This window comes from Ornithorhynchus anatinus, chromosome 12 (assembly GCF_004115215.2).
Source record: "Ornithorhynchus anatinus isolate Pmale09 chromosome 12, mOrnAna1.pri.v4, whole genome shotgun sequence".
Classification (NCBI taxonomy): Eukaryota; Metazoa; Chordata; class Mammalia; order Monotremata; family Ornithorhynchidae; genus Ornithorhynchus; species Ornithorhynchus anatinus.
This window is the reverse complement of record NC_041739.1, coordinates 15,118,241-15,132,795: the sequence shown is the minus strand read 5'-3', so window position 1 is coordinate 15,132,795 and position 14,555 is coordinate 15,118,241. Positions and strand designations below refer to the sequence as shown.

The window sequence follows — 14,555 nt, the reverse complement described above, 5'->3', positions numbered from 1 at the left end:
TATATGCAGAGCACTGTTCTAAGCACTGGGGTGGATACAGGGTAATCAGATTGTCCCCCGTGGGGCTCACATTTTCTTAATCCCCATTTTTCCAGATGAGGTAACTGAGGCCCAGAGAAGTGAAGTGACTTGCCCAAGGTCACACAGCAGACAAGTGGCAGAGTAAGGATTAGAACCCACGGCCTTCTGACTCCCAAGCCCAGACTCTTGCCACTGAGCCACGCTGCTTTTCCAGGGAACTGAAGCACTGAAAATTTAAGTGACTTGCCCAGGGTCACACACTAGGCAAGCAGCGGATTTGGGATTGGAAATCAGTTCCTTTGACTTCCAGGATTGTGCTCTTCCCACTAGACTTCTCTAGGGCTTACAGTAATGCTGCTGTTGTTAAAGTCTGATATTTGAGCTTTACTCTCCCACAGTGAGATGTCAATTTGTCTTTGCCAGTCTCCGTGTTATAGGATACTAAGCCTCATAATCTAATTTCCTCATGATTTTCTTTAAGTCACTTACTGATCTATCGTCACTTTCAAATTTAATTGAAGATAATGTGGTTCTTCCTGATGGGATCTGTTATGCAATTCAATTTGGGATGACAGAGTAGTCAACAGGATTAAAAAGTCAGTTACAAGGCAGTGGTTCAGTGCGAGCATTTCCTCACTACTTATAATCACACCATTTTTGAGGAGATAAGTACCTTAGATGGAAATGATTGTCTGCGATTGGCTATAACAATCTGGTAACAAGAAGAGGAAGGAAAGGGAGATGGTGAAAAAGAGAAAGCAAGCGAGATAGAGACACTGCTTGCACCTAGATATCACTTTCCCATTGCAGTAGTAGTATTCATTTCTTCAGATAAAATTCTCAATTGACTCAGTTCATCATATTTCCCCATAAGTGGGGTGTCTGAAATCCTACTTGAGCTGTACAGCAGTCAGGTGAATTGGCCATATGATATAGGCTAAGAAGTGACACCATCCATGTAAATGCACTTAAACTCCAGTTAAAAGTTGTTGAATGTCAGTATGGATGCTCTCCATTAAATGTGGATAGTGCTTCATTTACATTTTTTGAAAGACAAGAGTAGCAATTTTCATGTAAGTACCAATTAATATGCTTCGGTAATGTATCATTGATTCCACATACTTTCACTTCAAGAAAGCCTCTAATGATCAAAAATTCTTGGCTTTTTTTTTTGTCTTTTCTCTGGTGTCTGGTTATTAGGGAGTATGTTCTAATGATGAAAATTCACAGGAGATGAATGCTTCCCAGGAGCTAGTATAGAGTAGCTTTAGTTTGTTCCACTTTCCTGCTTCACAAGGAGGAAAAAGGCGGCACCTCCCTTCCCCTCTAAGTGCACAGACATCTCACTTCACCCACAGACCATGACGATCTGGCTCTCTCCACTCCACAGTGGCTCCCACACTCCCAGCTGATGAATTTAGGGTCGAACCACTGCAGGGTTCAGCTCCAGGTTCACCCACAGACTCTGGTTTTGGGGAAAAATACACATGCCTCTGTGGACAGCTTGGCCGCCTTCCTCCCAAGTTTCACAGAAAGTTCCACCTACCTCTTCCTCCTCATGCCTTGCCCTGCTCAAGAGGTCGTTAAACCTAGTAATTCAAACTCCAAGAAGATTAAACAGTAGCTAATAAAGGCTCAGGACTGCCATATCATCTTGAAGGATTTCCCCTACACAAACTTTTCATACAGCATAATGCGCCAAACCTTTGTGGAACTGTTCCAGACTTAAGGGAGGTGTAAGCAAGAGGAGGGTGGTGGGACAGATGAGACTGAAGCACGGCAAGTAGGTTAGCTTGAGAGAAACAAATAGCGTGAACTCCGGTGCAGTGAGAGAAGAGAGAATTATTAATGAGGACAGAGTTGACAGCATCTTTGGCCTGAAATTTGGGTTTGAAACAAAGAGTTTCAGAGGATTTTGAAGAGGCGGAAGATGTGATGCGGACGGCATAGTGGAGTATGCACTGGAAAAAGGAAAGAGTCAAGGAGATCAGTGAAGGAGTTGAAGTATTCAGAATTTGGCAAGACTTGAACCAGCATGGGTGCAGTTTGGATGGAGAGGAAAAGGCAAATTATGTAAATGTTCTGAAGGAACAACACAGTTGGGTGACAGACTGAATGCGAAGGCTAAAAGAGGAATGGGTTGAGGAAAATGCCAAGGTTATGAAAGCTTATTCATTCAGTCACATTTATTGAGTGCTGACTGTGTACAGAGCACTGTACCAAATGCTTGGAAAATACAATTCAGCAATAAAGAGAGACAATCAGTGCCCACACTGGGCTCACAGTCTAGAAGACTGTAAATGTAACTGTAAATGTAAAATTCAAATTTAAGTTATAACTAATAAGCATAGGACTCTGAATCAAGATGAACTCTTCTGGACTGGAAAATATGCTGAGTAACATATACTTTCAGAAAATTATTTTTGATGACTTAAAAGTATTCAAAATCTGGGATTTTTTCCATCTACAACTCTTCAGGATTGTCTCAAAATAAATGGTGCTAAAAGTTAACCAGTGTTAAAATTTCAGGAAGAGTAAAGGAATCTCTATGAACATTTGGAGAGGAAGAACAACATGAAATTGCTAAATAAATAATTATTTTGGGGAAGCATTAATATGCCTCAGGTATAAAATAACTTATTTTGTTATTTTTATTTTTAAATCTTTTGAGGCAGAGTTTTTATTTTTTAATCCCTGGAATCTCACAAATTGCAGATGTTACATTCCACTGACATGAGGTCTCATAAGAGCTCTTGTGATTCATGAACATGTGATGACAAAGTCTGGAGAGAGATTGAGGGGAAAAAATATTAGTCATAATATAAAAAAAAATCAGCAGGGCAATGAAATGAGGCCTGAAGCGTAATGGATTAGAAGATCTAATTAACTTTAACTGGACGGTACTCAGGATTGCCTGGAAGACTGTGAGTGTGGACAATTATGAGATGCTTAGACAGAAAGTCGGAAAAGAAAGGTTAAAACAGAAGGAAGATCAGACAGGTTCAGAGAAAGATTAGCTGACTGTGGGCAATAAATCCAAATGGAACAATCACAGAAAAATGTTCTACGGCGCCTGGAAGGTAAACAACAGAAAGCCTACAAGGTTGATGGGTTGTGTTCATCTGAGCATGGCAGCAGGATAAACAGTTAACTCCAGTTCTATACAGATCTTTACCCATTTTCTCTTGGGTGGAAAACAGCATTCTGTGCTTCCCGATGGGACTGGTTTTTTATCACAGCTACAGATTCTAACTCCACGAGGCAGGGGTCCACTTTCTATCATTCAATTCGGCCCACACTCTAGAGTGATTTTATTGCAACCACAGGGTATTTGACAGTTCACCATATCTACAGTTGTTTAAACTGTAGAAAACACAAATTCTAATAATTAAAGTATACTCTGACAGTGATTACACAAATTCTATTCAAATTCAATTCAAATTCAAATGAGAAGCAGCATGGCTTAGTGGAAAGAGCCAGGGCCTGGGAGTCAGAGATCATGGGTTCTAATCCCGGCTCTGCCGCTTGTCAGCTGTGTGACCTTGGGCAAGTCACTTAACTTCTCTGTGCCTCAGTTACCCCATCTGTAAAATGGGGATGAAGACTGTGCGCCCCACATGGGACAACCTAATTCCCTTGTATCTACCCCAGCACTTAGAACAGTGCTTGGCACATAGTAAGCACTTAACAAATACCAACATTATTATTAGTAGTAGTAAATTCAACATCCCTTAATTGAATTGATATAACCTTGAATAACTCTACTAAGGCATCTTACAATTTAGAATATTATTACTGAAGTTATCACTGTCAAACAAGGTGGCTAAAGTAGAAAATAAAGCAACTATGCTAAATTTTCACTGCACTGTGTTAGCAGCATGGCCTAGTGGAAAGAGTATGGGCCTCAGAGTCAGAGGACCTGGGTTCTAATCCTGACTGCCATTTGTCTGCTATGTGATCATAGGCAGGTTTCCTAACTTCTCTGTGTCGTAGCTCCACTTCTCTGGAACGGGGATTAAATGGCCCTCCTACATACACTACAAACCCTATGTGGGACAAAAACTGAGTACAACCTGTGAGCAGGTATTGTCTCTCTTTAGTGCCAAACTGTACTTTCCAAGCGCTTAGTAAAGTGTTCTGCACGTAGTAAGTGCTCAATAAATATGATTGAATGAATCTTGTATCTACTTTAGTGCTTAGTATAATGATTGGCGTTAGTGCCTAACCAATACCATTCAAATAAAAAAACCACTGGATTTCCATTAATTTTCTGTTTATCCAATTTTTAATACTGCAACATGGCACATCTTTTTCAGTGAAAATAAGGAATCCTTAGGAACTGTACCATTGTACAGAAAAAAAATGCAAGTTTAGAAACAACCGGGCAGGAGAAGGTTTCTGACTGCATTGTTTATAGTCATCCTACTATTAATAACAATCTAATAATGATAATAATAACAATTATGGCATTTTAAGCACTTGTTATGTGACAAACACTATACTAAGTGCTGGGGTAGATACAAGATGATTATGTCCCACATGGGACAATGTGGGTATTTATTAAGCATTTACTACATGCCAAACACAGTACAAAATGCTGACGTACATACAGGTTAAAGTTGGACACAGCCATTCTCCCTCAAGGGGCTTCCAGCCTAAATAGGAGGGAGGACAGGTATTGAATCCCCATTTTACAGAGAAGCAGTATAGTCTAGTGGATAGAGCACGGGCCTGGGAGTTAGAAGGACCTGGGTTCTAATCCTGGTTCCGCAACTCATCTGCTGTCTGACTTTAGGCAAGTCACTTCACTTCTTTCTGTCTCAATTACCTCATCTGTAAAACGGGGATTAAGACTGTGAGACCCATGTAGAACAGCAGGGCCTGTGTTAAACCTGATTATCTTGCATCTAACCCAGCGTTTAGTACAGTCACATAGTAAGTCCTTAACAAATACCACTAAAAAATGTAGGTAGCTGAGTAGGTATCGACTCACGATTTTACAGATGACAGAAATGAGGTACAGAGAAGTTAAGCCAATTGACAAGGTCAAACAGCAGGTAAGTAGTGAAGTTGGAATTAGAACCCAGGGCTTCTGATTCTCATGCACATGCTCTTTCCACTAGGCCATGCTGCTTCCCAATGAGTGTTTCGTCAATAGATGGTAATTATTGAGCACTTACTCTGTTTAGAGCGCAGCATTCATTTCATTCATTCAATCGTGTTTATCGCACACTTACTGTGTGCAGAGTACTGTACTAAGCACTTGGAAAGTACAATTCAACGACAGAGAGAGACAATCCTGACCCAACAATGGGTTCACAGTCTAGAAAGGGGAGACAGACAACAAAACAAAACAAGTAGACAGGCATCAATAGCATCAGCATCAGGTTACGTCCCATATGGGGTTCATGGTTTTAATCCCCATTTGAATAATAGTTATGATATTTGCTAAGCGTTTACTATATACCGGACTCTGTAATAAGCACCGGGGTGGATATAAGCAAGTCAGGTTGGACACAGTCCCTGGCTTACCAGGGGCTCGCAGTCTTGAGCCCCATTTTAGAGATGAGGAAACTGAGGGACAGAGAAGTGAAGTGACTTGTTCAAGGTCGCTCAGCAGACAAGGGGCAGAGCAGAGATTAGAACTCAGGTTCTCAGACTTCTGGGAGTGTGCTCTTTTCAAAAGACTATGTCTGGCCCGACGTCACTGTGGGAGAATGGGGAGTGTGCTCCTGTAGGAGCAGAGAGGGGACTTTGAGCAGAGTCATACCGAGACTTCTCCCTATCCCCTAACCTGCCCAACTCCCCTGAAGCTGGTACTGGCCCCCTCAACGAAAGACAGCAGGCCAGGCAAACCTCTCATCAAGTGAGCAAGGGGCTCAGGGGAGCCAGTCCAGAAACCACAGGCCCTCTCCGGGCCCAAGGTCCTGGTCCCGGATCTGCCCCACCCCTGTGGGCTCCTCACTGTACTAAGCACGTGGGGAAGTACAAGACCAGGGAGCAGGTAGGCATGTTCTCTGATTTCTTCAACATTACTGCCAATGAAGTAAAGCGAGTTGGCCATAAAATATTTAGGAAAGACTTTTGAGAAATGTAGATTATTACCTAAGCATCTCCCCACATAAAATCCTAAAATTCTCCCTGCTGGGGAATCATTAATGCTTAGTTCTAAAGTACAATCTATTAGGTTGTAAACTTCTTAAGGGCACAGATCTACTCTACCTATGCTACCGTACTCTTCCAAGCATTTAAACCAGTGTTCTGCAAACAGTAACGGCTCAACAAATACCATGATCGACTGCTTGCTTGATACAAAACCATACATATGAAAATATAAGACTGGATTTGAAGAGTGAATATCTGACACAGTTCTTTGGCAGAAGAGATGTTAGGCAGGATGAAAACCTTCAAGTACAGTGAAAGATACTCAGAGATACCTTTTAGTTACAAAATACAACTGGTCCATTTGTTATAGATATAACTATATATCTATCTATATATTCAAAGACTGTGAGCCCCATGTGGGACAGGCACCGTGTCTAACCTATTTAGCTTGTATCTACCCCAGTGCTTAGCACACAGTAAGTCTTCAACAAATGTCATTATTATTTTTATTGCTACTAATAATTTATATATATAGCTATATATGCATGGCAGCATCTTGTTAAAGCAGTAAAACACTCAAAGAGAGTACTGTCAAGTCTAAAAGAAGCCAATCATCCTGATTAGGAAAGATGTGGGTAACTTTGCACTTAGAAAAGATAACTTTCTGCAATGGGGTGAGCACATAAAATATAACTGCATTGATTCTACTAATATTTTGTTTTAGGGATATCCAGGGATACTAGGAGTTAGTGTACCCACTTTTAATAAATCTTGAAGCTAAAAACATAGTTTTTGTGTGTCACCAGCACTGGGGTCGATATATCTATCTATCTCTAGAAAGATAGTTATATCTATAACAAATGGACCAGTTGAATTTTGTATTTTGTACAGACAGAACAACTTTTTCAGTGATAATTTATGTCATCATTCTTATGATATGCATTTTAGGAGTGGTGCATGACATTCTCTCTAGCATAGACTCTGGTCCATGCTTGAATTTTAAATATTTCCTTATATTGTAAGGAAGATCAGATCAGAAAGTCTCCTATACCTAAGGGAAAAGGGAGAATAGATTCTGGAAGTTTTCAGAAAATGTATAGCAAAACTAAGGCTTCCATTTGTGTTTATAGATGTGTGTATAGAGCTATTGATTTTTCAGACAAGTAAACACTGAGGATTTATTGCTACCTCAAACTGACATCCAAACCTGCTGCAGTTTAATCTCTAAAGGATAGTCCTCCAGCAGTTCAACTAAAAAAGGAAAATCCAAAAGGAAAACCACAGGGGTAGCCTTTTGGAGGTGAAGGTGTGATTACCCGGATGGGAAGTACCGTAGCCAAGTTCCTTTGGTTGGACGCAATGAATCTTGTTAGCTTGATTTTATTGACCAGTACTCAGGGACTGAATCATAAAGGCTACTTTAGTCTGTCCCCTTTATATCATCAAAAAGTGACAGCAGTTGGCCATGCACATAATATGCTTTTACTTATTATCTAAAATAAGTTTACTGTGAACCTATCACTGGGCAGGGATTGAATCTATCTGTTGCTAACTTGTACATTCCAAGCGCTTAGTAAGCACTCAATAAATACTATTGATTGAATGAATAAGTTTAGGATGAAAGGAATGACACCTGTGTCTTCTCTGACATTTCTCCGCCCACCTTTATTTTCTGGGAAACAGAGCAACTTCAAAGGGCCCAAGACTGAGGGAGGAGAATATCAGTCCTCAAAGGCCAACAAATGCAGTCCTTCTCTATCAGGCTTAGCTCTAACAGTCCCTGCCCAGGGATTCCAAAATGCAACTGGTTCTTGGGCCTAGGAAGAAGCAGCATGATATACTATTGTCAGTTGACCAGTACTGACTGAAAATTAAATGAGTAGAGAGATTGCTATCATAGAATCGCAGGATCTGCCTCGAGACAGCCCCCTTTCCCAGTCAAGAGGGAACAGTGGCAGGTGATAGGAGATCCAATCAAAATGGATATTCCAACGAGATCCACGGATACCTCACGTTCAGTGCTGAGGACACCAGCAAACAAAGAGACAGGTGTTGCTTATCCAGTAGCAAATACTTTTATCACTTTATCTTCTTGTATACTCGGTCTGCACTCCCAAAGTTTGGACACTCTGGGTTTCTTCAAGGGTGGAGTAGATCCCAACAAGTCCAGAGAAATGCAAGGAGATCTGCTTTGGGGTCCAGAAGTTCTTGAGGAGGGTGTGTTGGCTTTAGAATTTCTCCTGGAGGTTTCCTATTAGACCAGTCTTAAATAGGAATGGTGTACTGCTTCTCAACAAATGGGCTAAACAATAGCTCCTCATCTCCAAAAGTGTATATTGATAATAATTCATAGAAAATGTAGAAATATAGTATAGCATTTACTACATGCCAGGCAGTCTACTAAGTTATAGGTAGATACAAATTAATCAAGTCAGATGTAGTCTTTTTCCCACACAGTGCTCCCAGCCTAAATAGGAGGGAGGACTGATATCGGATCCTCATTTTGCAGATAAGAAAACTGAGGCAGAGAAAAGTTAGTTGACTTGCTCCGGGTCACCCCATATGAGATCCAGGATTAGAACCCAGACATCATGATTAGTAAGGGTCATCTCTCCCATTTTTCCAGTTAGTACTCAAGCTAAGACCAAGGCAGGCCTGGAAAGCAGTACCAGAGCCGGTGCTCATAAGAATATCAAGCTGGCTACGCTGGGCTCTGCAGCCCCCGATAAGCGCATCAGGCTGACCGGCCCCAACGGACCACAACTCTCAATCTTGCCTATCTCGCCGCTGAGCCCTAGCTCACATCCTGCTTCTGGAATGGAATGCCCTCCTCCTCTAATTCGACAGCAACCACTCTCCCCCGCTTCAAAGCCTTATTGAGGCATATTTCCTCCAAGAGGCCTTCCCAAACTAAGCCCCACTTTTCCTCATCTTCCACTCCCTTCTGTGTCACCCAGACTTGCTCCCTTTGCTCATCCCCCCCGCCTCCCGAGCCCCAAAGCAATTTATGTATATATCGGTAATTTTATTCATCCCTTTGCTCTTTCCCTTTTAGCTCCAAAGCACTTATGTACATATCTGTAATTTTATTTACTTGTTTTGATGTCTGCCTCCCCCATTCTAGACTGTGAGCCCGTTGTGGGCAGGGAATATGACTGTTTATTGTTGTATTTTCCCAAGCACTTAGTACAATGCTCTTCACACAGTAAGTGCTCAATAAATATAATTGAATGAATAAATGAATGACATAGTCATGATGGAGTACTGCTCATAAAATGAAGGTCAGAACCTTCACTAAAGTGCAGCAGAGTAGCAATATGTAAGTAGGAGATATTACCGGAGGTCCACCCACTCGCCCGGATTAATTGGGGACTCACACCATGACTGCCTGGGACAGAATTTAGACTCCCAAATTGAAGGTTGTTTTGGTGAGTCATAAGTGAGGAGGGTTAGTTTTTGCAACTGCTAAAGAAACAGGCTGGACTGTTTGCCAGTCAGGATCATTAGATGGTTTATGAGCAGTTTCCTGTACGAGTGATTAGCTGAGACATTAATGCAGATAGAAACATATTTAGTATAGCAATGTGTAGTAGAGTTAGACAATCCTAATGTTTGTTCTCCAGTGTGAACTCATGGATGAGCAAATAAATGCGAGTTTTTAAACTTCTCACTTGGTTACGTGACTTTTCTTCTTGCTGACAGTGTGAGCTTAGTGGCTCCTTTGAATCCTGAACCCGAGTCTGCCTTTGCCAGGAGCTGGCCATGCCAGGCAGTGGCAGGTATGAGACTTGGTTGCACCCAGAGTCTAAACAAAGGCATCTCATATAGTCCATCAGTGGGATTTGCAAGATGATGGCTCCCTGAAGCCACATGACGCAGCAAAATGTGGTAACTGTTATTCTCTGTGACACCACAACAATGCTATTGTAACAAATATCCACATCTAAAAGTAGCAAGTGGCAAAATAGGTGTTTTTCCAAAAGATTGTCCATCAGGAAGCATCAAAACAATGGGTATGATGAAGAGATAATCCAAACTGCTTCAAAACTAGCTTCAATTATTCATTCATTCAATAGTATTTATTGAGCGCTTACTATGTGCAGAGCACTGTACTAAGCGCTTGGAATGTACAAATCGGCAACAGATACAGTCCCTGCTCTTTGACGGGTTTACAATCTAACTGGGGGAGACAGACAGACAAGAACAATAGCAATAAATAGAATCAAGGGGAAGAACATCTCATTAAAACAAGAGCAAATAAATAGAAACAAGGTGATGTACATCTCATTAACAAAATAAATAGGGTAATGAAGATATATACAGTTGAGCGGATAAATACAGTGCTGAGGGGATGGGAAGAGAGAGGGGGGAGGAGCAGAGGGAAAGGGGGAGGAAGAGGGTTTGGCTGTGGAGAGGCGAAGAGGTGGGGGGGGCAGAGGGAGCAGAGGGAAAAGGGAAGCTCAATTATCACGGTTAATAATAATGATAATAATAATAATTATGGCATTTGTTAAGCACTTACTATATGCAAAGCACTGTTCTAAGTGCTTGGGAGGATACAAGATAATCAGGTTGCCCCACGTGGGTCTTACAGTTTTTATCCCCATTTTACAGATGAGGGAACTGAGGCACAGAGAAATTAAATGACTTGCCCAAAGTCACACAGCTGGCAAGTGGCTGAACCGGGATTTGAACCCATGACCAGTGAAGCCCTGATCTGGATCCACACTATGGGAGTCATTCTTATTATTATCAGTGCCACCACTTTTTTTTTAATGGTATTTAAGCGCTGCGGTAGGTACAAGTTAATCAGGTTGGACACGGTCTTTGTCCCACATTGGGCTCACAGTCTTAATTCCCATTCGACAGATGAGGGAAGTGAGGTACAGGGATATGAAATGACTCACCCACGGTCACACAGACAACAAGTGACAGAGTCTGGATTAGAACTCATATCCTTCTGTTTCCCAAGACCACGTTTTGTCCACTAAGGCACACTGCTTCTCTACCACTTCAGCCCATTCCTGTACTTTGTCCCATCTCATTTTTCAGAAGTGGGCATTTGGTCTCATTTATGAGAAGCAGCATGGCTCAGTGGAAAGAGCCTGGGCTTGGGAGTCAGAGGTCATGAGTTTGACTCCCGGCTCTGCCACTTGTCAGCTGTGTGACTGCTGGCAAGTCACTTCACTTCTCTGTGGCTCAGTGACCTCAAATGTAAAATGGGGATTAAGACTGTGAGCCTCACGTGGGACAACCTGATTACCCTGTGTCTACCCCAGCACTTAGAACAGTGCTCTGCACATAATAAGTGCTTAACAAATACCAAAATTATTATTATTATTATATCCTGCCCCCCAATTATAAGGATATTTTTAATCATTTAAAACCTGGGCCGAACGAGTTGTTTGGTCTGTCATAAAAGTGAATACACAATCTTTCCATAATGTCTACTTTTTACTCAGTTCATTCTGTGATCCACTAACTCAGTCCTGCTTCCAGCACCCTGGAGGGTTCTAAACCAAAATGGTGAAGACTTTCTCCCTGGTCCCCACTGGAATTCTCCTCTGACAGCTAGTGTCTCTTTCTGCCTGGTAAATAAAACTTCTATATTAAGTCACAGAGGCATTCTTCCACGCCTACAAAAAATACTACTTCCTACACTAAGAGGGTAAACTAGGATAAATGTTTTCAAAATCCTAAAATTGTATTTGGATTATGTCCACAAGCAGAGTTCTATAAATGCAGTTCACTTTCTAATAGAATGAACAGGGTTCCAGTTTGGCAGAACTCACTGTCATGAAGCTGGTAAAAACATATAATTCAAGTGATAAGCCTACTGATGATAGATAACTACTCACTCAGCATAAACAGGAATTAATTCAGCAAATTGAATCCTGGTGATTGAAAGTAGCTACCTAACTGGCACAGAAATAAATAGGAACATAAAAGGTCTGTAATTTTTTTTTAACAAAAGGTAACTTTCACAACCATGTGAAACATTTGTTTTCATAGATAGAAAGATATTGGAGCCCCCTTCTAGGAAGGATTGAACAAGTGTTCTTAGAAATGATTCTAGAATGAAAAAAGTTACCAGATAATCAAAAATATTAAAGAATATTATTCAATATTGAAGGGAAAGTTTCTATACTAAGTTTCTTACTCTAGTTGTACGGTGCAAATGAATCAGGATAATCATTTTTTCTTCTACAGAGGCCCTTCAGTATCTAATCTTAAAGTTTGTCCAAAATTATGGTATTGGTATTTTGACATTTGTCCTCAACTACTAAAAAAAGATGGGTTTAGCTACCCAGTTCATGCCTTCAACACAAAATTGAAATCTGAAGACAACTTTTTATACCTGTATTTTCATTTGGCCATGTTTTCTAAAAAGAAACCCCTTTGTTTATCTTCACTTTCCTCCATGATATTTCTATGAGCTCCAGAATGTTTTACTACTGTTGTTTTCTCGCAGTAGCTCACTGATCTACTACAGTGCTACAAACTACACTTCGGTATATCTTTAAAACGCTGTTTCATTTCCTGCATGTTGTTTGACAAACTCTGAAAGTAAAATCCTTTAAAACCTTCATTTTCTTCAGCATTTCTGGGTTAGTCAACCGACATCATGACCTGACACTACAGTACCATCTTCTCAACCTTCAACTTCATCTAACAAAGTCCCAGGTAATCACTGATTGCACCTACAAAATACATCAGTTTAGTTTTGAAATTGACAGGACATTTAATTTCATGGTCCGCTATGAACTTCATAGGGACCTCCATATGTTGAGATGGATAACACTGCTGTACTTACATTGATGTCTTCCAAATCCAAGTTATTTAGAACAATATTGTTCCGTTTCCATATGATTGGAGGTCTCAGGGCTCCCTGAATGCCACAACTTAGGACAGCGCTCTGTCCAACTGTAGCTGCAGTGACACTTACTTTCTGATCTTCTGGTAGAGTCAGTTGGATAACTTCTGTAAAAAAAATATTTTGTTGGTAAGATTAATGGCTAAACACACATAAATTTAAATAACAAACAGTTTCTTAACCGTGGTCATTTAAGGATTTCTTTTCAAATCCAATACTAAAAGAAAGTAAGAACTTCCAAAGAGATTATAGAAAAAATAAATTGTTTCAAATAAAAGGTCAGTATGACATTTCAATTAGATTGATTGACAAGTTTCATCCATGAGAAGACAAGAAAGAAGAAATGAATTTCAGAAGTATTTATTAAAGGCCTGAAGTACTGCCCCCCTAAGAAAGATAAATTCTTTAATTGTCAATGTGATTTAGCAGTGGAATTCAAACATGCTTGTTTATTCCCTGATATTGTGAGATAGGTGAGGTCACGGCTGGCTGGATCAGAGTACACTATAGAAATTGCAGAAATGAAATGCATTGGTCTACTGGGAAACACAAATTGTCTTGTAGGGAATAAAATGTATTTGGGAAATGAAGAAGAATATGATAACATTCTCTGGATAAAGAATTGTCAAATCAGACCTAAGAACTTTTAACTGCAATCGGTTTTGGAAAGGAACAAACATCTTCCCATTAATCAATTCTCGAATTCCACAACATCTTTCTTGGTCTCACCTCCAGTGGTTATACACTTCTCAGTGAAAGCAGGGCTTTCATAAAGGTTCTGTTTTTGTTATCTGGGCCTATATCCAGCTTTCCACCATATATTCATCCCTATTCAGACTACTTGATATGATCCCTGTCAAACTCAAATACTCAGCCCCTCATTGGGCAGGGATTGTCTCTATCTGTTGCCAAATTGTACATTCCAAGCGCTTAGTACAGTGCTCTGCACATAGTAAGCGCTCAATGAATACTATTGAATGAATGAATGATACATGATCTATAGGTAGAGATTGATTTTTAATTGTTCTTTGTGCTCAAAGTTAACATTACATATGTATGTGTGTGTGAGTATGTATATATGTGTATATTCATTCAATCGTATTTACTGAGTGCTTACTGTGTGCAGAGCATATTGTCCAGAAGACCACAGAAATATTCTGTTCTCTGGAGGTGAAAACTACTTTTGATCATGTTTTGATCTTTACTACCATCCCTACATGTATCGATTGGATATCCCTGTCTAAAGTGTTATCTTTTATTACCAAGGGATGCTAATGCTTACGGATAGTTTCCTTTTCCTTGGTTTTAAGACACTCAATCAACTTGCCTTCTATCTTACCTCACTGATTTCCTACTACAACTGAGCCCATACGCTTCAATCCTCAAATATCAACCTACTCACTGTACTTTGACCTCATCTATTTTACTGCTAGGCGCTTGTCCATACCTGGCACAGAACTTCCTCTCCTGAGAAGCAGCATGACTCAATGGAAAAAGCACGGGTTTGGGAGTCAGAAGTTGTGGGTTCTAATCCCGGATCCGCCACTTAGCTGTG

General features: G+C 40.5%; 1 protein-coding gene across 2 annotated transcripts in view; it reads right to left on the bottom strand.

Annotated features, from left to right (window-relative positions):
* The window catches only part of FSTL5 (follistatin like 5), a 520,766-nt gene that overhangs the window by 154,394 nt on the left and 351,817 nt on the right, over window positions 1-14,555 (bottom strand). For both annotated transcript variants that reach the window (XM_029077167.2, XM_029077169.2), the window contains exon 7: window positions 12,941-13,107. In XM_029077167.2, the coding sequence (XP_028933000.1) occupies window positions 12,941-13,107 (167 nt within the window). The remainder of the gene's footprint in view (window positions 1-12,940; window positions 13,108-14,555) is intronic.